The 24,633-nt window shown below is 38.7% G+C and overlaps 1 protein-coding gene across 3 annotated transcripts in view; it reads left to right on the top strand.

The window, feature by feature from the left end:
- fgf2 (fibroblast growth factor 2) overlaps positions 1–24,633 on the top strand; it is an 84,444-nt gene that overhangs the window by 39,948 nt on the left and 19,863 nt on the right. Inside the window, exon 3 of one of the 3 annotated variants that reach the window (XM_069925220.1) lies at positions 9,602–9,744. The exons of the other annotated variants lie outside the window; for them this stretch is intronic. Coding sequence (XP_069781321.1) covers positions 9,602–9,721 — 120 coding nt within the window. The 3' untranslated portion in view covers positions 9,722–9,744. The remainder of the gene's footprint in view (positions 1–9,601; positions 9,745–24,633) is intronic. 3 annotated transcript variants of the gene reach the window in all.

The raw sequence follows: 24,633 nt of genomic DNA on the forward strand, positions 1-24,633 counted from the left end.
TTATTAGTTGGTTGTTGGAAGACTTTCCTCTAAAATGAATGGTCATTAGGATCAGGCCTCCCTCTAGTCTCTTGGATGTCTAATTTCTAATGACGTGGAAGGATATGTCTGTGGATTAATGGTAAAACATGTCTCGACCTTCCCCACATAGGTGATTTTATTGGCAATTTTTGAAGTATGGGGGGGATTTATGACACTGTGACTAATTTACCACAAACAATATTACTAAAAAAAACTGATTATCACATTAGAGTACAATATTAATAACTAAAGTACTGAATATTTTACTGAGGCTAAAAGATGTTTTAATTGAAGCATCTAGCTCTGCATTTTGCTATTTGTATATTAATTTGGTTACATACTTGTTCTTTTGAATTTTCTTGAAATCTGTGCTGTGACAGCAAAGCATTTTAAAGATTCATGTCAATATTAAAATTAATTTTAGTGATTAAAGTGTAACAAAGATGGAGGGTATGCAAGATGTTCTGGATTTAGGTGGGAAGGGACTGGATAAAGGGAGACAATGAAGTGAATGTATGAGGAGTTCAGTGAGGTAAGAGCAGGCAACAACAATCGGCCAACCAGAATAGTCCCGTGTTTGTGGATCCTAGGTAAGAGATGGAAGCAGGAATTGCAGGTCAGAATCTTGAAAGGTTTCTGGAACTTTGAAGGGCTTCAACTGAAATTTTTTTCTGTCCACTGAGTAGGAGAGTTGATTCTTGTATGCAAAAATATAATATTCAGATGCATGCAAATTCTTTCCAGCTGCAGCTACACAGGTACGTAATACAAATTAAAATTACCACAATATGTCATAATACGGAAAATGATGATAAATATAAAAATAATAAATACTTACAGATTGATATTGCTTGACTTGCTGAGTTTAAGCAGGTTATTTTTGTTTTTAACCATGTTCTGTGAGCTGATGCTAAATGATTTCTGAAATTCCTTTAAAAAAGCATGTTCTGATTTGAAATCATTTTGGTACTTGCGCCATTGTTAAATAACAATTTCTTGCACATGCTTGTCAACATGGAATAATAAAGCAATTTTGACAGCCTGTGATTTACATTGTAACCAGTGCTGCGTTTTGTTTTGAGCCCAAAAAAGTGGATTTTCCAGTGTTATGAGCCCAGAGGACCCAAAACCCAGCAGCAATAGATATTCACCAAGACAAATGGTTCTTTTTTCTTTGGCTTGGCTTCGCGGATGAAGATTTATGGAGGGGGTAAAAGTCTACGTCAGCTGCAGGCTCGTTTGTGGCTGACAAGTCCGATGCGGGACAGGCAGACACGGTTGCAGCGGCTGCAGGGGAAAATTGGTTGGATGGGGTTGGGTGTTGGGTTTTTCCTCCTTTGCCTTTTGTCAGTGAGGTGGGCTCTGCGGTCTTCTTCAAAGGAGGTTGCTGCCCGCCAAACTGTGAGGCGCCAAGATGCACGGTTTGAGGCGATATCAGCCCACTGGCGGTGGTCAATGTGGCAGGCACCAAGAGATTTCTTTAGGCAGTCCTTGTACCTTTTCTTTGGTGCACCTCTGTCACGGTGGCCAGTGGAGAGCTCGCCATATAACACGATCTTGGGAAGGCGATGGTCCTCCATTCTGGAGACGTGACCCATCCAGCGCAGCTGGACCTTCAGCAGCGTGGACTCGATGCTGTCGACCTCTGCCATCTCGAGTACTTCGACGTTAGGGATGAAAGCGCTCCAATGGATGTTGAGGATGGAGCGGAGACAACGCTGGTGGAAGCATTCTAGGAGCCGTAGGTGATGCCGGTAGAGGACCCATGATTCGGAGCCGAACAGGAGTGTGGGTATGACAACGGCTCTGTATACGCTTATCTTTGTGAGGTTTTTCAGTTGGTTGTTTTTCCAGACTCTTTTGTGTAGTCTTCCAAAGGCGCTATTTGCCTTGGCGAGTCTGTTGTCTATCTCATTGTCGATCCTTGCATCTGATGAAATGGTGCAGCCGAGATAGGTAAACTGGTTGACCGTTTTGAGTTTTGTGTGCCCGATGGAGATGTGGGGGGGCTGGTAGTCATGGTGGGGAGCTGGCTGATGGAGGACCTCAGTTTTCTTCAGGCTGACTTCCAGGCCAAACATTTTGGCAGTTTCCGCAAAGCAGGATGTCAAGCGCTGAAGAGCTGGCTCTGAATGGGCAACTAAAGCGGCATCATCTGCAAAGAGTAGTTCACGGACAAGTTTCTCTTTTGTCTTGGTGTGAGCTTGCAGGCGCCTCAGATTGAAGAGACTGCCATCCGTGCGGTACTGGATGTAAACAGCGTCTTCATTGTTGGGGTCTTTCATGGCTTGGTTCAGCATCATGCTGAAGAAGATTGAAAAGAGGGTTGGTGCGAGAACACAGCCTTGCTTCACGCCATTGTTAATGGAGAAGAGTTCAGAGAGCTCATTGCTGTATCTGACCCGATCTTGTTGGTTTTCGTGCAGTTGGATAATCATGTTGAGGAACTTTGGGGGACATCCGATGCGCTCTAGTATTTGCCAAAGCCCTTTCCTGCTCACGGTGTCGAAGGCTTTGGTGAGGTCAACAAAGGTGATGTAGAGTCCTTTGTTTTGTTCTCTGCACTTTTCTTGGAGCTGTCTGAGGGCAAAGACCATGTCAGTAGTTCCTCTGTTTGCGCGAAAGCCGCACTGTGATTCTGGGAGAATATTCTCGGCGACACTAGGTATTATTCTATTTAGTAGAATCCTAGCGAAGATTTTGCCTGCAATGGAGAGCAACGTGATTCCCCTGTAGTTTGAGCAGTCTGATTTCTCGCCTTTGTTTTTGTACAGGGTGATGATGGTGGCATCACGAAGATCCTGAGGCAGTTTTCCTTGGTCCCAACAAAGCTTGAAAAACTCATGCAGTTTGGCATGCAGAGTTTTGCCGCCAGCCTTCCAGACCTCTGGGGGGATTCCATCCATACCTGCTGCTTTGCCACTTTTCAGTTGTTCGATTGCCTTATATGTCTCATCAAGGGTGAGAACCTCATCCAGCTCTACCCTTAGGGGCTGTTGAGGGAGCTGGAGCAGGGCGGAATCTTGGACTGAGCGGTTGGCACTGAAAAGAGATTGGAAGTGTTCTGACCATCGGTTGAGGATGGAGATCTTGTCGCTGAGGAGGACTTTGCCGTCTGAGCTGCGCAGCGGGCTTTGGACTTGGGATGAGGGGCCGTACACAGCCTTTAGAGCCTCGTAGATTCACCAAGACAAATGGTTACTTAAACAAAAAATGCCTTTAATTATCTTTAAACATGAAAATGGAATCACACTTTAACTTATCACTATTGACTTAACTAACCTAATTTAACCCCCTTCTAATTCTAAGCACATGTGTATGTAATTGTATGTAAGTTCAGAAAAGTTCTTTGGTTCACAGTCCATTCTCACTTCTCATTCCTCCAAGTTGTAGGTAATTCTTACACTGTGCACAGAATTTAACACTTATTAAGTTCACCAGGCTTTGGTGCTTGAAAGATAAATGATTACTACTCAGGAAGGTTCTTGTCATTTTTCAGAGAGAGATTTGTTGTTCCAGGACACCCACAACTGATTTCTTTTTAAATCAGCCACTTTAGTGTCTTGCTGAAGAAACTTTCCCCCTGAGGATTTTCCAGATGATCACCTCTTTCTTTTAGGTCACCACAGATTGCCTTTTAGTTTCTCTTATTTCAAATGAAACATTAGACAGCCAGTCCTCTCCTCTTGTATGAACCACAAGGGCTTTGACCAGGTTGAACTAAGCACTCATGACCAGTCTTTCAAATAGGGTTTTTCACAAACTTGCTAGCTTGTCCTGTTCTAGTCTCAGCTGCAGAACTGCAGAACTGGTCTGTGTCAGAGAGAAAGCCTGTTTGACTCTCTCTCTGCTTGCAAAACCAAATGATCCTCTTACAACAGCAAGTTCCCCTCCAGACAATCTGCAGCTCCAACAAGCTCCTTCATCTGTTGCCTTTTTGTAAACTACAATCCATTAGTGAACTCTCTAAAACATTTGCAAAGGCTTTGGGGCCCCGACATGTCTAGCATGAGCAGAGCTCCAGTATTTTAAATAAGATCTGTTTTAAAGTGTTTGTATGTGACCTACACTAATAAATCTACCCCAATTTATCTTCCAAAAACATATCTATTTACTGTCACACTAGAAACATTTATATTTCCATTGAGCTAAAGTGTGTGCATTTATAACAATTTGAAATGTAGGATGGCAACTTTTTTAATGTTTAAATTTACTATTGATGTATGTGCTGGAAATGGCAAATTTATGTATTTCCACTGCAAATATGCATGATTTTTCCATATTTCTATTTCTAAACTTGTCTGAGGTTTTCTTTAATTATCTGTGTTTTGAGTCAATGTGTGTCATAGAAGCTATGTAATCTGTGTAAAATAAATTTGTAAGTCATTCATTATTTTGGTTCTTTTGCAAGTCCTTTCTGGTTTTTGAGTCTTCCACTAATTGGACATTTTATTTTCTGTCACGACACTTGGATGATTTTAAATATTTCCATTTCTGTCTCCTCCATGGAACAGTGAATAAGCTAGCTTCTCCAGTTCATCGGTAGGTTATCTACCGCATCCGGTGCTCTCATTGTGGTGGTATCTACATCAAAGAGATTGGAGATCTCTTAGTTGAGCACCTCAACTCTATCTGCCACAATAGTGTGGATCTCCCAGTAAGCACCCATTTAAATTCCCTATCCCATTTTCTTGCTGATATGCCTGTCCATGGTCTCGTGCACTGCCAGATTGACACCACCCACAAATTGGAGAAACAACAACTCGTCTTCTGACTGAGCATCCCCTCCGATGGGATGGTATTAATATCCATTTTTCTGATTTTTGTTTAACCCCCCCCCCCCACTTCTTTGCCCAGCTCTATCTCTCCCTTCCCTGTCTCCTTTCACACAGACATGATATATATTCACATCTCCCCTTATCATAAAACCTTGTGTTGGTTTGGATTCCTTCCCCAGCCGTCATTGTCTGAATTGAGAGATTTCCTGCTTTTTGGCTCATTCTGCTTATTCCTTGAGGAAGACCTTTGACCTGAAACATTGGCAATATATCTTTGTCTTTTATGGACACTGAGAGCAGCTGAGTTCCTCCAGCATTTCCGTATGTTTTTAACTACAATCACAGCGTCTGGAGACTTTTGTGTTTGATTTTCTATTTATTTTATTCTACCAGTGTATCAGTATTCCCTTGGTCTTGTTATCATCTCACAGTTCACTATGCTTCGAGTTTTGTTCTGCTGACTGAATATGTAGGTACTGCCAGAGCTGCTGTAATGGCAGCACTGTTACTCGTGTGGATCTGGGAAAGCCGTGAGCAGAGTTACAGCGCTGTTCCACAGGCTCCAACTGCCTGGTTTTAATGCTGACAGCTCTGACAAGGCTCTAAGCGGTCTGTTAAAAAAGTTGGTGTTTTTTTAAATTTAAATCCTGCAACCTTTGGGTCTATACCCAAGATGTTGGTGCCTGTGTCTGGCACCAGCCACGGATTGAAGTCTCTGGGGATGACCCTACAGGGCAGTGACAACAGCAGTGGACCAGCAAGGAGCTCAGTTGGCTGTAGGATCCTACAGGATGGTGACCACAGCAGCAGACCAGCAAGGGGCTCAGCATCTAGTTACTTGCAGCTGAGGGACTTGTGAAACAAGGGTTCGAGGTTGCTGAAGGCGTCCTGATAGTGTTGGTGCTTTGAATTTGGAGCTTGGGTTGCCAATCTTATCAAACAGTGGGATCTGCGGGGTTGCAGAAGCTGTGGAGAGTGCTGGAGGTGAATCCACAGACTATTAGTGTCTCTGATGGGACTCTTTTGCTACTCTTTCTACCTCACTGTAAGGGGTGGTGGACAATACGGATGGTGACTCTACCTTATAGCAAGCAAAATGAAATTTTGTCATGCTATATTTTCTGTATTATTACATGACACTAAAGGAATCTTGAATATTGTAAAAAGGAATCTTGAAATTTGAAAACCAACTCATTAATATTCAGAAAGAAAATTGGTGGTCTGAATTCTGAAGAACATCATGATACACAACTCTTTAGTTCAATACTACTCTTTCTTGTCCCTTATCCAATTTTTTTTATCCATGCAACTATTGACCTCTTATTCTCTGAGCTTTTTGCCAAATGTTGAACACTAGATTCTTTTGATTTAAATTTTTAAAAAAATTAGGAATGCCATTATTTTATCATTTTGTTTGAAATGGTTAACATTAATATCTGAAGGTCTGAACAAAATGATTGTTACAGAAGACCTTGGTGGTGAAATAATTCTACATAATTTCATGTTTCTTGTGGTTTTCTGGATGAATTAAAAACAAATCTTTTGGAAGTGAGCTGTGTACTCTCAATTTTATTTAATCTGCTTTTTTAAAACCACTTCTATTTCCATATGCAGTCATATTATGTGAGCATACAAACAAAATACATAGATCAGATATATACAGTGCATCAATCTAATTTGAGTTCTGTTCATAGGGGCATCACAGATTTAGGCATCCAATTAACCTTATTCTAATCCACTGGTTCATAACTTTTTCTTTCCATTCACATACCACTTTAAGTATTCTCTATCCCATAGATGCTCTGTGATCAGCAAGGGATTGTTTAAGCTGGTATATGGATGGAAAGAAAGTTTGAAAACCCCTGTTTTTATCATACCTAATTGACTCGTTATGCCCATGGTTTCATAACTCCAAAGGAAATGGGCCAATGACAATTTTTCTCAAGCAAAATATTTCAGTAATAATTGGATCTAGAGCAGTGATTCTCAACCTTCCCTTCCCACTCACATCCCTCCATAAGCAATCCCTTACTAATCACAGAGCACCTATGGCTTACGGATTACTTACTGGCATGTGAGTGGAAAAAGGTTGAGAACCACTGTTCTAACCAATATGTAGTCACCTATATATTTAACCATACTTCAAATGGCCATTGTGACCCTTTTGAGCTTAAAGAGGAGAGAGTCAGAATAAATCTTATTGAATTTATCACTGTGTCATCACTCTATAGGCATTTGTGTCCAATCACAATCTCATCTGTGTACATTACTCCATTATTCATTACAGATTTACCTAGCTTTGGTATTCTCAAAAGTGCAAACAATTTCCAATATCTTGTTAATGACTATATAGATCAATCACTTGATTGAAGTGATTGGAGCTTGAATGAGATTGTGAGTGGAGATGCAAGGATGTGATGATGAATTATAGTGGTGTGTGCAGATGGGGGAAGCTTGGTATGCCAGTATTGGGATTCCTCATTGATATAGCTGAAGAGTTCTGATAAGGTACTTTACTATTCTACCTAGTGGTCCTTGCCACCTTTTCATTATTCTCCTCTAAAATTATTAGGAAGCCCAATTTGCATGACTTCTCTAAGCATGTGGTTGAGTTCGCTGGGATTTATTTTCAGTGTTCTTACATCATGCATGTTGTGTGGATTTTTAATCCATCAATAGAGGATCATGTACTTTGTTTTTAACCAGCCTTATGAGCTTGCATCGTTCTCAAAGATTTTCTTGTTTAAACCCCAAGGTCATGCTGGAGCTGATGCTGCAGTCATCTCGTAGCTCCAATGATCCAGACTGGAGCTGATGCTGCAGTCATCTCGTAGCTCCAATAATCCAGACTGGAGCTGATGCTGCAGTCATCTCGAAGCTCCAATGATCCAGACTGGAGCTGATGCTGCAGTCATCTCGAAGCTCCAATGATCCAGACCTTCAGGGTCTGAAAGTGTCAGGAAATCATGTTGCAGCAATATCAATCATTGAAAAGAGTGCATTTGGTGTCACATAAGGAATTCTGGTTACTCCATTTATGGAAAGAATGTGTCAGCCTTGGGGGGGGGGGGGGGGGGGGAAATATTACCAGAATGCTGCTGCCTGGATTAGAGTGCATGAACTACAGGACAAAACTGGCTTGATTCTCTGGAGGCTGAGGGGAGACTGGAGAGAAGTTCATAAAATTCTGAGTGACCCTGATAGAATAAATATCACATACCAAAGGACGTGTGTTTGGTGTGAGGGGAGATGTGTAGGGCAGGTTTTTCTTTCAGTGGTTGGGTACTGGATTGGGCTGTGAGGAGTAACCATGGAAGCAGTTAAGATACATTTACACCATTTAAGAGGTCTATAATGAATGTGCAGAGAATAGGGAAACGTGCATCTTGCGCAAGTAGCTGAGATCTTATTTTATTTTAGGTGATCTGCATAGACACGATGGACTGAAAGGCCTGTTCCCATGGTGATTTCACTGAAGCAGGCTTTCATGGCCATTAGTTCTGCTGTAATTCCATCTGCTCCAAAAGTGGCATTCCTTTGCAGGATTAAGTTAAAGTTTAAACAATACATGATTATTTAAAGTCACAGCCAAAGAACTAATTGGATATCTTTTTTTTTTACTTACCATTTGTCTGTAGTTATGAAAATATTTTGAAAGTATAATTGAATTATTGTGTTGATTATCTCGAAACAAAAGTATTGGGACCGCTATTTATTGGTGCCCCGGTGGCTTGGTGGTGTTCCCACAGATTTCCATTTGAATTGAGTCAGTGTTGATCATGGTATTAGGATGAGTAATAACAGATCCTTCAGAAGCATTGTTGCAGCTGGCTAATAGTTTGTTCCAATGAAATGAGATCATTCTTTAAAGCTACATTAGTCATTAACAAAGAAAATGCTGTTGTTAAAAATGCATTGTCTGTGCCTGATACAATTCATTCACTATTTTTAATATTTTCTGTATAATATGTAGAATTAGGAATTTGAATTTCTCAACTGTATGAATCTGGTGGCCATGCATTTAATAAAACAGAGTTTGGAACAAGGGGGTAGAGCTGAGAAGCCAGGTTGTCTTAGACCTGACGATTCCCAGTCACTACCATTGAGGTTGATCATCTGCATTTTTTCAGGTGGAAAAAGCCAGGCTATCTGCTGTTTGTCAGTTGCTAAGCATCCAGCAAGGGAGATGGACAAGCAAGGAGCAGGCCACTAGTTTTGAATCCTGTAGCCGTGTCCAAAAATGTCCTGTAACCTTTGAAAATGGCTGTATTAAATATTTTCAAAATCATTTTGTAGTTTTAATTAGATGTTTGAAGTAACAAGTGCTACACTCAGTAGGTTGTTAACAACGGCTTGCCCTAAAACTGATCTCAAAGTACTCACGGAACTGTCACTTTCAAGATGACTATTGTAGGGCTGGAATACACCATTGGGTTTCTCTGAAGATGTGATACAAATAAATTTTCAATAACTATACTTTCTGTTATTAAATGTGGGTGTCATGAACAGAACCATCAAGATTTGCTGTTGTGCCAATTTATGCCCATTTTGAGTCTCACCAGGATCTCCTGGTCAAAATGTGGATTAAATTGCTGAATTCCAAAGCTGAGGAAGAGTGGCTGCCCTTAATATTCTTTTATGTTTTGTTGTGTCAGTGATTATGCTATTGTTCTAAATTTGTACTTATGACCATTATTGTAATTTTTTTCCTAGTCCTGTAGCACATTTCATATTTGTATTGTAAAAATATCAATTAAAAATATATATGATAAATTATTAATCTTCGTAGATTTTCATTGCAGGCCTGTATCAGGAGGAAAGTAGTTTTCATGATGACCAGACTGGCTTTGAATGACCATTGCCAACTCAAAATGACAAGCCACTCAAAATGGACACACCGATGTTGCTGGTTCCGTGATTGACATCAGCACTCATCACATGCATGGTAGGGGTGCGCAAAAAGTGCGGGAAGTTGGTGGGTGATGGAGTTGGTACCGGGACGTGGCTTCCACGATGAGGGAGAGGAGAGGTTTTGGTCCTGGTCTGCTGGGGTCACCACCTTCACTGGCATTTGACAGGCAGTAGGGCCTTGTGAGATTGCATATTGAGCAGCTCCTGCTTGATACTAATCCTTTCAAGGAATACTGTCGGGAAACAGCCCACTGTATGGTGATTTCATTGTTCATCACCAATTACTGCATTTCATCACCCACTATTGTTTCATTTGGATTCTTTATCCCCAGATAGTATCCTCACTGCTGCCTATTTACAAGTATTAACCATCTGTACGAGGTGGAAATTTTGATAAGTATATGATGTCACATTCCCTCAAGTACCTGAATTATTTTTATTGGGGAATTTAGAAGACATAAGACTTAAAATGAGGCTGTTGAAATATCAATTAAAATTCATTAAGTTTACTTTAGCAGTGGCCAGGAAATGAATAGCAGTTACTTGGAAATCAATTTTAGACGTGTAAAGCTCTAACTACGAACAAGTCCAGTTACAGTATGGTGATTAAGCAGCATTGAATCAATTGTAACACAATGCAAACAGAAATAAATATGTATTAAAAGTAGTTTTCATCAGTTGCTGGGCTTTGGAATCGTATACAAAATTGTGTCCCTTTGGTGCGGTCACATTAAAATAACATAGCCATTAATTAAAAGCTACTTTTCCATGGGCACCTTTTCCCAGGAATTAATGCGGGATTAACCGATGAAGGGTCCAGTGGAAAAGGAAAACGATCAGCATGCCAACATCAAATGATGTCAAATCATGACAGGGGTTGACACTTTTATCCCTACTCCTATCCCTGGCATCAGCTGATTCCCTGGCATCAGCTGATTAAGTCAGTGGAAAAGGGGCAATTTCCATCCATTCCATTCAAAGGTAGACTCTCTGATCCCTGGGGATGAGTTGTGTTCAGTGGAAAAGCAGTCAGTGTCCTGGTTAAAGGTGGCCCAGTTGAAACAGCACAAATGGCTTCTATCCCGGAACACTACACGGCCAATTAACTGGGATCGCAGGGGAAAAGGGCTCAAGTCTGTGCTAGTTGTAGTTCAATGCTATGAAATGGTATTTCAGCAAGACTACTCTCTTGAGAGTGACAGTCACCTTTGTCTAGATTACCTCACAGCAGCTGTTTTTAAAAAAAAAAACAAGAATGTCTCATCATCCCACTCACAAATGGTGTTCAGAAAGCCGTACAAATAAACTAACCAAGGCTGTTGTGGTAGACTGAATACATTATTCACTGTTGTTTTCTTGTAAATGTATAAACTGATGCAATGAAGCAGGTGCTCTCTTATTAGGCATTAACAAAGTGGAATAATAAAAATCATTTTGGCACATTTATTATCACATACCTATAGCAAAGTTTGCTTCAAACTCTGAATCCTGCTGAGTAGATAATTTTATAATTTTCAACCAAATGTCTTCCAATTATGTGGTGTTTGCCAAAAAACTATTCAGAAGGGAGGAGGCCCAGTAAAGAAATCACAAAACCAGATGTATTTGTTTAAAGGGCAGGGAACTTTTTCACCTTATAGGAGAAATGTGTTTCGGGGGTGGGGCGGGGGGTGGGTTTGTTTTAAAGTTTTAACTAAACAAATCTGAAGGTTTTTAATTTTCATGAAACTGATAAAGAACTTGAACTCATTTAGCACACTTCACAATCCAAAGTGTTTTTTTTTGTCAATTAAATATGATTTGTTACACTAGAAACCACAGATAGTGGTATCTGGAGCAAAATAGATATTTACAGACCAGATCTGCTGTTCATCTTGTATATACACGTAGAAACTGTTTTGGTATGTTTTCCTTTTCCTAAAAAGTGTTGGGATTATAAATTAGTCCATTCTGTATGGGCGCACGTACCCACATCATTCCTCCCTAATTTTAATTTAATGATTGGAAATAGTGATTCCGGTGTGTTTCTGCGTGGAAGCTGATCAGTCCATGCATATTTTTTCCACAGACAGCAATACATTTGTGCAAACTACCAACATTTCAGAAACTCTAGCATCCATAATATCTAATGGTTAAGAATGTTGATTGATTTGAAAGTTAGACTAATGCCGCAAAAATATTTAACCACATTTTAAGAATTGTGATTTTTTTTTTTTACATTGTAGATGTTGGTTTTCTGAAATGTTGGAATCTAGATGGCTAAGATGTAAATAAAATGTTAAGTCAGTAATCACGGTTTTGCATTTTATATGAAATACCTATCACAGAGACATAAATATCACCGGAAAAAGTTCATTCAGATGTACTAACTTAGGCTGCATGCCCTGTTGTAGATAACCTGTCTTTTTGTTCTCCCCTCACTTTGTTCCCCTGTTGAATTATATTTTGTGATGAATCAGTATATTTCTTAGTCAGATTATGCGTAGCTTGGATGAGAAGTTGTGGTTTGATGCATTTGTTTGTCATCCTGGTCTTAACAGATGGTAGTTGTCATAGGCTTGGAAGGCAGGGTCAAAGAAGTCTTTGTTTAGTTGACATTAAATCTTGTAGATGTTTTTGTAGCAACTGATCATCAGTGGAGGAGGGTTGGGTGGGGAAAGATGGTGCAAAGTCAGGATATCTAGTCTCTGATCACCATTTATAGGCATTGCATTTGAATGTCTGGTCCAGTAAAATTTCACATAGTGGGTGGCTTATCCCAGGATATTAATGGTAGTGCTTTCAAATACCAATGGAAGGTGGTTTGATTTTTGTTGTGGAGATTCTCATGGCTGGTACTAATGGTATGAATGTTGCTGGCTATGTATCAGATTCAGTTTGTGTGAGATCTGGGTATTGTAGAATAAAAGCACACACTTTTTGGGTAACTGAATTGCATGTGGATATGATCATTTAAAAGTGAATGTCTCTGCTTTTGACCTTTTGATATAACAAAGGATAGTGAGATATTTTAATGTGGTTGAGCCAAGGATACAGCCTTGAGGAGCACTTGCACTGTTTGTAAATTGTTCTTTAAATGTTACTTTGGTTCTACTTTACAATGCTTAAATTAATTTTCTAATTACATGACCACCCTCCAAATTCATTATTTAACTCAAAATTTATTGGTTCCTTTGTTGCAACTGCTCTTACCATTGATCATTTTTGTCACCTATACAGTATTAGAAAGTGAAAGTCTGAATGGTTTTTTAAACACAAATTCCACGATATTTCTGTAAGGAAGACCTGCCATTAAGCCGGCTTTGGTCGTTTAAACTGAAATGATCAAAGCCAGCATCGTTTGAGGTCCGTTTATTTTTTTACACAGTGTTGGCGTCTAGTATTGTGTATAACGTACTCTGTTTGACGGATCTTTGACCCACTTTTTTTCCCAAAAAATGGCTCAAAGATATTCCTTCGATCTTGTATGCAAGGTTGAAATGAGGGTGATAATGGTGATTAACGTTGAGAGTAACACTGTCAGACCCTGCACTGTATGGTTCATTGTTGTGTTGTGAAAGTATCAGGTTCAAGAGAGACGAGTCTGGACACAAGGGTTTGCTATTAAATGTTACTTTTATTAACACAACAATGAATAGAAGAGTGTGGGAAAATTGTAGTGGGAATAAAACATGAGTGCACAAATTATAAGAGCATGGGAAAAACACACAATTTAATAAAACATAAGCGCAAAATTTATAAAAGTTCATGGGAAAATCTACTACAAGTATTGATCGAAAGAAGGGATTTCAAACTTATTTCCATTTACATACCACTTTAAGTAATTCCTTACTAATCACCACTATCTATCATTCAGTATTGGTGACGGGCTGTCAGGGTGCGGGGGGAGGGGAGCAGAGTGGGGTGGTGGCTTCAGAATATTCAAACTAAGGACATACCTACAGACCAGCTTGCTCACAGCACAAGAGTCATCTGGGGACAGCTGACAACAGGGTAGTGGGATCAGTGTGGGGGATGGTGTTTTGAATATGCTGTATAATATGCTCAATCTGGCAGACCTAGTGTTAAATCAGTGATACCTTCCCGGGTTGGTGCTGGACCCAGCCTCACTTTGTGATTGCCTTCACCCCTCTCCATGAGCAGCCCACAGCAACAGATTTGGACAGTGTGTCGTCAGGAGAGAGCAGGACAGTGGTATTGTTAAAAAGATTTTTTTCCTTTTGTCCTACTTGCATGTTTTCTCCAAGTTATAAAAGCTTACCTGTAAATATAAAAGTTTGCTGCCGGGGAAGGGGGAGGGGGTTGAGAAATAAACAGGGACTGGAATTCCTAATCCCTTCCCATTCTGTCTCAGTGATTTTTAGACAGCAGGCGTTTCATTAAAAAGGACAAAATGACCCGGAATGAAAGGTGTATATAAAAAGCATAATTGACATAAATGCCAAGAATTGATTATTATGGGACATTGAATGGAATATAATGACACAGAATGTTAATTTTTAAAACCTCAGCTATTTTTCTTTATCACACTGAGAGTTCTATATCATAAAAATATCAATTTTAGAAGTGTACTATTTTCACATTTAGAATGATTAGAACTCTCAGATCCTCTAAGTTCTCTCCTTTTGAAAAATGAATCTTTCTGCCTTTGATGCTTTCCTGACACTTGCAGTCTCTGTTCTGGTATCATACTTGTAAATCTCTATAATTTTACCACTACATCCATTTAAATTTTATTACATGGTTTCCACAACCTTGCACAGTATTACCAGTACAGATTGTGGAATCGCAGAAAAATTGAGCCTCGGAGGTGACGGTTTGGATCTTCATGGCAAAAGAGCTACTTCACCTTTAAAATTATTTTTTTATTGAGTTTTATTAGAAAAACAAAAAAAGCAGTAAATCAATTGCAATGAAACTTTTGTAGATTTACAAATAATAACATATGGTACAGTAGCAATACTACTTAATTCTAAACCTAATAAATTATAATACATATAATATTGTAAGAGGTAAAAAAGAAAAATGAAAAGAAAAAAGAAATAATCAAGGTTAAAATTCATATTGTATGTAGTGTTAAATCTGAACAAGCGGCCTCAGTGGATCCAAACAAGCACGGCCAACGACATTCATCATCTCACCTAATTAGTCAAATTATGGGAGTGAGCTAGAAATGGGCTTGTCAAAAGAAATCTTGACTTTCGTGTTATTATGCATAATTTTCTTCAGATTTAAAAAGGACGTAATATCTAATAACCATTGATTATGTGTAGGTGGGAACTCATCTTCCTATTTTAACAGAATGGCTGCTCTTACTAATAAAGTGGAGAATGCTAGAACCTGTCTTTGAATAGAAGATAAAATATTTAATCTTTAGAAAAACCAAACAGTTCAATTAGAAGACATGGATCTAAAGTGATCCTAAATATGGTAGAAAAAGTTCTTGCAAATTAGAGCAAGTCCAAAACACGTGTAACAAAGAGGCAATTAATATTTTACATTTGTGACAAAATGAACTAATATCAAAATAAATTCGAGCAAGTTTGACTTTGGAGAAATAGACATGATATAGCACTTTGAATTGAATGAGACTCTACCTAGTGCACAATAATGAATCATAAAATAAGGCCTACAATTGAAGCCCATTCTTCAGAGAAAGAGAGATATTCAGATCATTCTCCCATTCAGTTTTAATTCCACTTAAAGAAATTAGTTTCCAATTCAATAGTTTATAGTATAAAGCAGATATCATAGCTATGAGTAAATTGTAACTCGAAGAATTCATCAATAAAATTTAGGTCAAGAAGTGTAGGATATGTTAAAAGCTTAGAGTGAACAAAATGTTGAATTTAATAGTATCTGAAATAATGTCCATTTGATAGGTTAAATATCATCCCCAATGGTTGAAGCGATGCAAAATGTTGTTGTATAAAAAGATCTTTAAAACTATTAATACCAAAAAAAATCCAATTCTTGAAAACCAGCATCTATAATAGCTGGTTGAAATAAATAATTAGATATTATAGGATTTGTAACTATAAATCCTGTAAGTTCCAAAACATTTTCTGAGTTGATTCCAGATCTTAAATCTGTGTCATTATCAAATTCTTAGTTAATTTTTGAATAGAGATCGATAAAGATGTCCCAATACCACCCATAGGGAGGTATTTCTGAGGGACTTCAACTCCATCTCAATCAAATTAGAATATTCATCCGTCTTTTCACATTGCAACAATAGTACCATATTTCTTGTGTTTATAGCCCAGTAATAAAAATGAAAATTATGTAGGGCTAATCCACCATTATTTCTAGTGTTTTGAAGATACCTTTTGTTTAATCTAGGTTTCTTATTTGCCATATATAGGAGATAATAATTAATTTGAAATTGTTTTTTTTTTAAAAAAGGACTTAGGAATAAATATTGGCAGTGATTGAAAGAGTTATAAAACTTGGTAGAATATTCATTTTAACTGAATTAATACTGCCAATCACACAATGAGAGTGGTGAACGTCCTGAAATAATTGATTTGCTATTCTAAAAGTGCAGTTTTCTTGGAATTTTTAAATTCTTAGTTATGATAATACCCAATTATTTGTTCATTCACTATTTTTGAATATTTTTGTTTTTCCAAAAATTATACATAGTGACAATTAAATATATAATGTATTAAACTTTTTCTCACAAACACAACAAACAAAAACGGTCCCTCCCTTCTCCCCCCTCCATAAAACAGATCCATTCACTGTCAGGGCTTGCATATATTTTAAGTATATTGAGTACAGTTGGGGAAATTACATTTTTATATATATAACAATTTTATACCTTTGTTCCTTTTTATTACTGTATCTGGGCCCCTATATGGTTCAGGTATGACAGCCAGACCTTTACAAAAGTGTCATATTTATTCTTAAAGTTGTGATATCCACCCCCCCCCCCCCCCCCATAGGTATACAGTTGTAGATTTCCGCAGTTCATTGTGCCATAAGTATAGGGGAATTGGACTTTCAAGTGATTGCGATACTTTGTTTGCTACCATCAGTACTATTTTTTAAAATGAGATTTGATATTTGGTCAATTTGTCACTTATTTCCATGAAATTACTTAATAGATACAGCTCTGGATCGCCCATGAAAGTCACTTCTGTTATCCTGGTTAATTTTTCTGTGATTTCTTGTCAAAATGGCCTCACTTTCACACACGACCACGTGGCTTGTAGACCCATTCCAGTCTCAGTCCCACATCTGAAACACATCTTTGAAATTTAGGCGTTTGATCTGTGTAACTTTTGTGGGGTAAGATATAATTTGTGTATATAAAATAAATTATGCTGAACCAGTCCAATCTTGCATTTATAATTGAAGTCATGCTGTCCTTGCACCAATCTGACCAAGTTCTTTCTGAAATCACCACACCCAAGTCCAAATCCCTTGATCTCTGCAACCCAGTTTTGCATTTTCACTCTAGAGAGCATAGTACATTTTTGTTATAAATTTGGATGTATTCCCCATCCAGACTGTTCATTCAGTTTCACTAACTTCAGGTGGGGTCAACGTTGGTCTCCATCTTTCTCTTAAAAACAATCTAAACTGGAGAAAACAGATGATCCCATTGGCCACTCCGTATATTTGTTTTAATTGTTCAAAAGACACTAGTTTCTTCCATGTAACAGTCCTTAATATATCTTATACCTTTGTCATACCACAAATTTAATATTCTATTGCCCATGTTCATAGGCAATAACACATTTTTACACAACGGTGCTTTTACTGATATCCCTACATTTTTCCTATGCATTCATTAAGTTCTTCCCATGTTCTAATCATATATATTTGAATGGGGTTCAGTCTTTTTCTTTAGTGATTTGAAACTCCATTTATAGATAAAGTTCTTTGCTTCCCCCTCCTCCATTGAGTACATTCCCATTTGAAGCCAAGACAGGGGGTTGTCTTCAGTGAAGAAGGCTGCGAGAAATCTAGCCTGCTTAGCTGGGTAATAATTTTTTTTGAAATCTGGAAGTCTAAGTCCTCCCAGCCCATAATCCCATGTCAGTTTTTCGAATGCAATTCCTTGTACCATTATTCTATATGAACTGACTAATATAATTGGTTAGTAGCTTTAAAAAGTTTTTAGGTAACAAAATAGGCAGCGATTGGAAAAAGGTATTGCACTCTTGGCATCATTTTCATTTTGATGCAGTTAATGCTTCCCACCAAAGTAATTGGTAAGTCTCTCCATTTCCCTAGGTCTCTTTCTATCTTCCCAAGAAAAGGAACAGTTTATTCACTATTTTGAATGGATATTTAGAAGGGTGCACCCTTCAGTGGTACTAATTCAGTCTTATGAAGATTGATCTGGTAACCAGAAAAATTTGCTAGAATGAGAAGGTAATGACAGTATATTTGATATGGATAACTTGGGGTTGGAAATGAACAATAAAATGCCATCCACATAAAGAGAAAACCTATGTTCAGTAATTCCTCTAAACAAGCCAGTAAAATCAGGATTTGCCCACAGTGCAACAGCAAGAAGTTGCGGTACCAAGTCGAAAAGTAATGGTCTCAGAGGACAGCCTTGTCTTGTGCCTCAATGTTTAAAAAGCTTGGATTGCTAGGAATTGGTATGATTTGAGCCCATTGGAGATGTATATAAAAGTTTTATCCAAAACTGGGCTAAAATTAAACTTTACTAGGGTGGCAAATAAATATTCCCATTCTACTGTTGAATGCTTTTTCAGCGTCTAAGGATAAAATACATTCATCATTATAAGTAGGTGTATACATGATATTCACTAATCTGGATATTATAATAAGAACATTTATTTTTAATGAAACCTGTAGGACATTCTCCAATTAATATGCTAAAACTTTAGATGAAATCTTAACATCCATAGTTAGTAAAGGGATCAGTCTATAAGATACACAATCGTCTGAGTCTTTGCCTTTTTAAGATCACTGAAATAGATGCTTCATTAAAAGGGGGTAATTTTGCTTCTCGGAAAGAACCATTTAATATCAAATTTAGATGTGGAACTAATTGTTAAAAAAAAAATAAATTTGTAAAACTCAACTGGATAATAGTCTGGCCCCAGAGCTTTACTTGTTTGTAATGAAAATACAGCTTTATGCAATTCTTCTTGTGAATTTGGAGCTTCTAGATGTTCTTTACTTTCCTGAGAAATTATTGGTATATTTAAAATGGTCTAAAATTTCATTCATTATATCATTCTCATTATTAAATTCAGAGGAATATAAATTAGTGTAGAAATCTTTAAAAATGTTGTTTATTTTTTGCTTATTAGCCGATGTGGCTTTCATTTGGTTAGCCAACAATTTACTGGACTTTTCTCCATGAATATATAATTGGCTTTTAGTTCTTAAAATCCGTTGTTCAATTGGATGTGTAGAAAGAAGGTCAAATTGATTTTAATTCAATTCTTCTGAATAGCAAAGTCTCTATTTTGGGAAAAGTTTAAATGAATTCACTTAATCTGAAGAATGAAATCTAATCTTTCTTCCCTAGCCCTTTTTTTAATGGCTGTATAAGAAATGATTTGATTTTCATAGTGTCTAAGACCTCTAAATTTGAAACATCTGGGATTGAGTTGACATCAAAGAAACATGGAATTTGTTTTTAAAAAAAAATGTCAAAATTTTTTATTATTAAATAGTAGGGTATTAAGTCGCCATTTTTTTTTAATACTTGGAGTATTTGGGAATTCTAAACTTGGAGAATGGAGCATAATTTGAGATGACTATATTTTGATACTACTTAACCTAATCCTACTTTCTAGCATTTGGTCTCTGGTATTCACAATTTAAAAAAAAATATTCCTTTGATCTTTTCCTGTCCAATGTTGCTAATCATGCTTAGTTATTAATATTACTTTGGCATTGTCTGTAAATTATGTTATACAGCTACTTGGTTCTCAATCCAAAACTTGATGTGATTATCTTAGTATAAAATTTTAATTGAGTAACAATTGTCCTCTGTATTGAGTCATGTTTTATTATCTTTCAATCTTAAATAGACCATGTTTTGCCCCTGTTTCTGGTTTTTGCAAGTATGCTTTGAACAATGTGTTTGCCATTCAGCTATTTGTCACAGCTTTTTCATATTTATTATGTGGTGCCTTTTAATAGTAGCCTTCTGCATCTCCAAGCTTTTCTGCATCTCCATTGCACCATTTCAAAGAATGCATTGGGTTACATAGAAACATAGAAGATAGGAGCAGGAGTAGGTCATTCGACCCTTCGAGCCTGCTCCGCCATTCAACGAGATCATGGCTGATCTTAAAGTTCAGTACCGCATCCCCGCCTTCTCTCCGTAACCTCTAATACCCTTATACTGAAGAAATATATCTAATTCCCTCTTAAATATATTTAATGAACCTGCCTCTACTGCCCTCTGTGGCAATGAATTCCACAGATTCACCACCCTCTGGGTAAAGAAATTCCTCCTCATCTCCTCCTAAATGGTTTGCCTATTATCCTCAAACCATGGCCCCGGGTTCTGGATTTTCCCATCATTGGAAACATCCCATCTGCATCCATTCTGTCCAGTCCTGCCAGAATTTTATATGTCTCTATGAGATCCCCTCTCAATCTCCTAAACTCCAGCGAGTACAATCCCAATTTGCGCAATCTTTCCTCATAAGTCATTCCTGCCATTCCAGGTATCGGCCTGGTGAATCGCCTCTGCACTCCCTCCATTGCAAGAACGTCCTTCCTTAGATAAGGTGACCAAAACTGCACACAATACTCCAGGTGTGGTCTCACCAAGGCCCTGTACAGCTGCAGTAAGGTATCCTTGTTCCTATACTCAAACCCTCTTGATATGAAGGCCAACATACCATTTGCCTTTTTAACCGCCTGCTGTACCTGCATGCTCGCCTTCAGAGACTGGTGTACAAGTACCCCTAGGTCTCTCTGCACTTCCCCATCTCTTAATCTATTGCCATTCAAATAGTAATTTGCCCTCCAGTTTGTATTACCAAAGTGGATAACCTCACATTTATCCACATTGTAGTGCATTTGCCATGTATCTGCCCAGTCACTCAATTTATCCAGATCACACTGGAGCTTCCTGAACCCCTCTTCCATGCACACAACCCCTCCTAGCTTAGTGTCATCTGCAAATTTGGAGATATTACATCCAATCCCCTCATCCAGATCATTAATGTAAATTGTGAACAGCTGGGGTCACAGTACAGATCCCTGTGGCACCTCAATGGTCACCGCCTGCCACTCAGAAAATGAGCCATTTATCCCAACTCTCTGTCTTCTACCTGCCAGCCGGTTCTCAATCCACATCAATACTTTTCCCCCAATCCCATGAGCCTTGATTTTGGAAGCCAGTCGTTTATGCGGGACCTTATCAAACGCCTTTTGGAAGTCCAAGTACACCACATCCACTGGCTCTCCCCCATCTATTTTACCTGTCACCATCTCAAAGAATTCCAATAGATTTGTCAAGCATGATTTACCTTTTGTAAATCCATGTTGACTCCGTCCGATCCCTTCTCTGCTAGTCATATGCTCTGCTATTGCATCCTTAATAATGGATTCCATCATTTTGCCCACTACTGATGTAAGGCTCACCGGCCGATAATTCCCCACTTTTTCTCTACCCCCCTTTTTAAATAGTGGGGTAACATTAGCTACCCTCCAATCCATGGCTACTGATCCTAAGTCTATCGAGTGCTGAAAAATAATTCTTAAAGCATCTGCTATCTGAATGGCCACTTCCATGAGTACCCTAGGATGTAGATTATCAGGCCCTTGGGATTTATCTGCCTTCAATCCCATCAATTTCCCTAAGACCATGTCCTTGGAGATACTGATTTCTTTCAGTTCCTCCCTTGCATTAGTCTCTATGTTTCCCAACATCCTTGGGAGGTTATTTGTATCCTCTCTTGTAAAAACAGAACTAAAGTAAGAATTTAATTGGTCTGCCATTTCCTTATTCCCCATTATATATTCCCCTGATTCCGACTGCAAAGGACCTACTCTGGATTTCACCAATCTTTTCCTCTTGACATATTTATAAAAGCTTTTGCAGTTGGTTTTTATATTTGCTGCAAGCTTACTTTTGTAATTTATTTTTGCTCTCTTGATTAATCCCTTTGTCCTCCTTTGGTGCATCTTGAACTGCTCCCAGTCTTCGGTCGTGGTACTTTTTTAGGCCAATTGATATGCTCTCTATTTGGACCTAATGCTGTCTCTAATTTCCCTTCTTATCCACGGATGAGTCACCTTTTTTGGTTTATTTTTATGCCAAACCGGTAGAAACGATTTCTGCATGTCTTAACCTTTTGGAATTCATACCAGCATGTTTTGCATTTTCTGTCTCTGCTGCTTATTCTTCTTATTTCTACATCTATTTTTGTCACCTATAATTCCTAGAGTTTTTTTTTTGCACAAGGAAGAACTCCTATCCAATAGAATGTGTACATTTTGCTCCTTTATTTCTCGATGTGTACATCTTTGTTTTGCTTTTAAGTTTGGATTTTGTCAGTTTTCCTTTTTTCTATCTCAAACATTTATTTTTAATCTCTTGGAGCTAAACGTTTATTATTTAAACATGGGCCTATATCTTTTGGTCTTATAAACACAGAAGCAAAAATGTTAATTTATGAGCAAAGATTACCAATGTATCTTTGCTTTGTAGTCTTTTCACTGCCATTTTTGCTTGTGTCTATTAGTTTATTGCTACTACTGCTATTAAAATGCTCATCCCTGCCTATTGTAACCCTCTCACTTTCTTAACCATCCTGAATACAGTATGATCACAGATCATTGAAACTTGTAGCGATCCCAAAATGCATGTTGTTGCTTTTTAATTTCATGTCCTTTTTTTAAAAAAAGTATCAAAGTTCTCTCCCTGCAGCTGTGTGCATGATCAAAACATGTACCTCTTGAACATTTCATTTTTCTTGGTGAACAGTCTTCATCAAACATCTCAATAACCTTGTCAAACTTGCTCTGGTCTTCTGCCTCAGCAAAAACAAATGTGTTGAAAACTGCTAGTGCTTGAGGCACCTCCACAGTCAGTAGCAGTGCAATCTTCTGTGCATCAGTTTTGCTATGGAGTCCAATAGCTTGCAGATACAGCATGAATTTTTGTTTGATCAGCTTCCACTTGTTGTTGACATTTCCAGTCCAATTTACTGCATCAAGAGGCTTTACACTCTCCATGTCTCTGCTGATATCGACTGACATACACAATCTGCACACTCCTGGTGCTTCTTGCATTCCTGGTTCCATGTGATATTTCTTTTATTGTAATAAAGAAACTTGGATTCTTTTAAAACAACTATACATTATTAGCTATAGACTCAAGACCTTGTGGAGGCATCCATTTTGAATCAAACAGGAGCTGCAACTGACTCATCTTTGACTCCCTCTAGAGGTCAAGTGTGTCACTAGCACTCTAGCCCTTCAGGGAGGAGTGCTGGGTGTTTCATCTTGTATTCGTAAGTGTGAGTTCTAAGACAACACATGGATGAAGGAAAATATTATTTATTTTAAAGTTGTTGTAAAGAGCACTATGGCCGCAAGTCTCAATTTACACATCTGCATACTGTGTGTCTTGCTCTGTTTCAGTCCCTGGTAGCAGCCAAGTATAATCAAACAGTAAGGCATTGCAACCACAATCACTGTCATTACATTGGGAGATCAGAGGGGGGAAGGTGGTGGATTGAGGCAGAAAGCTCTTGCTCTCTCATTGAGATTTCCAGACCTCACTCACCATGACTTGCCACAAACCTCTCATATTTCATCCTCCACTTGACCAATGTGTTCAACCACCAGTTCCATATTTATCCATGATCCATCAAGGATTGAAAGCTGGCCTCCTAGTGACTGCCACCTCTGCACCCTCCAGTGTAAGTTTCTATCCCAGTCACCCTTGGGTCAAAGTCCCAATGCCTTAGACTCCCACCAGACCAACACCTCCTACACAGGTACTTACCCCAGTCATGACTATTCCTGTTTCTGCATCATCTAACTCCATCTCCAGTTCCCACTCTGGGGAAGTTGGGCAAAAATAAGAGTCGGGAGTCTTGGGGAGTGAGGGGAATAAAAGTAGATGGGTGTTGAGATTTAGGAGATGGTGAGGGAATAGGGAAAGGCAAGGAGTAGTGGAGTTGAGAGGGAACCAGCATTGGAGGCATCTAAGGTAATAGGCTGAAGAGGTAGAAGATGGAGTGGGAACTAGAGATGGAGTTAGATGAAGAAACAGGAATGGTCATGACTTGGATAAGTACTTGTGTAGGAGGTGTTGGTCTGGTGGGAGTCTAAGGCATTGGGGCTTTGACCCAAGGGTGGCTGGGATAGAAACTTACACTGGAGGGTGCAGAGGTGGCAGTTGCTAGGAGGCCAGCTTTCAATCCTTGATGGATTGTGGTTAAATATGGAACTGGTGGTTGAACACATTGGTCAAGTGGAGGATGAAATATGAGAGGTTTGTGGCAAGTCATGGTGAGTGAGGTCTGGAAATCTCAGTGAGAGAGCAAGGGCTTTTTGGCATCTGCACATTGGAGGTGGGCATGTATTCGGCGAGAGAAGTGAAGAGGCAATGCAGCGCAGTTATCGGAGATCCTTATGGGAGCTGCACTGGAAGGTCTGGAAACCATTGTAAACCATGTGGCATGAAACTGGGGCTGAAGAAAGAAGCTAGGAAGGACTTGGACATGGCTGTGGAAGACGGCCTGGATGATCACATGGTCATAGAACCTGACAGCAACAGGGATTACAGAAGAGGAGTTGCGTGAGCGGAGGGCAGTGTATTCTGAGGGTTCACAGAACTTGCTTCAAAAAGAGGAGAGCTTCAAAAAAATCAATCCTTGAAGAGATTTTGCAGTGGAGCAGCTGAAACAGGAAAGAGTGCAACTCTGTGATTGTAGTGCAATACACAGAAATGCTG

Source organism: Narcine bancroftii, chromosome 3, assembly GCF_036971445.1.
Source record: "Narcine bancroftii isolate sNarBan1 chromosome 3, sNarBan1.hap1, whole genome shotgun sequence".
Taxonomy (NCBI): domain Eukaryota; kingdom Metazoa; phylum Chordata; class Chondrichthyes; order Torpediniformes; family Narcinidae; genus Narcine; species Narcine bancroftii.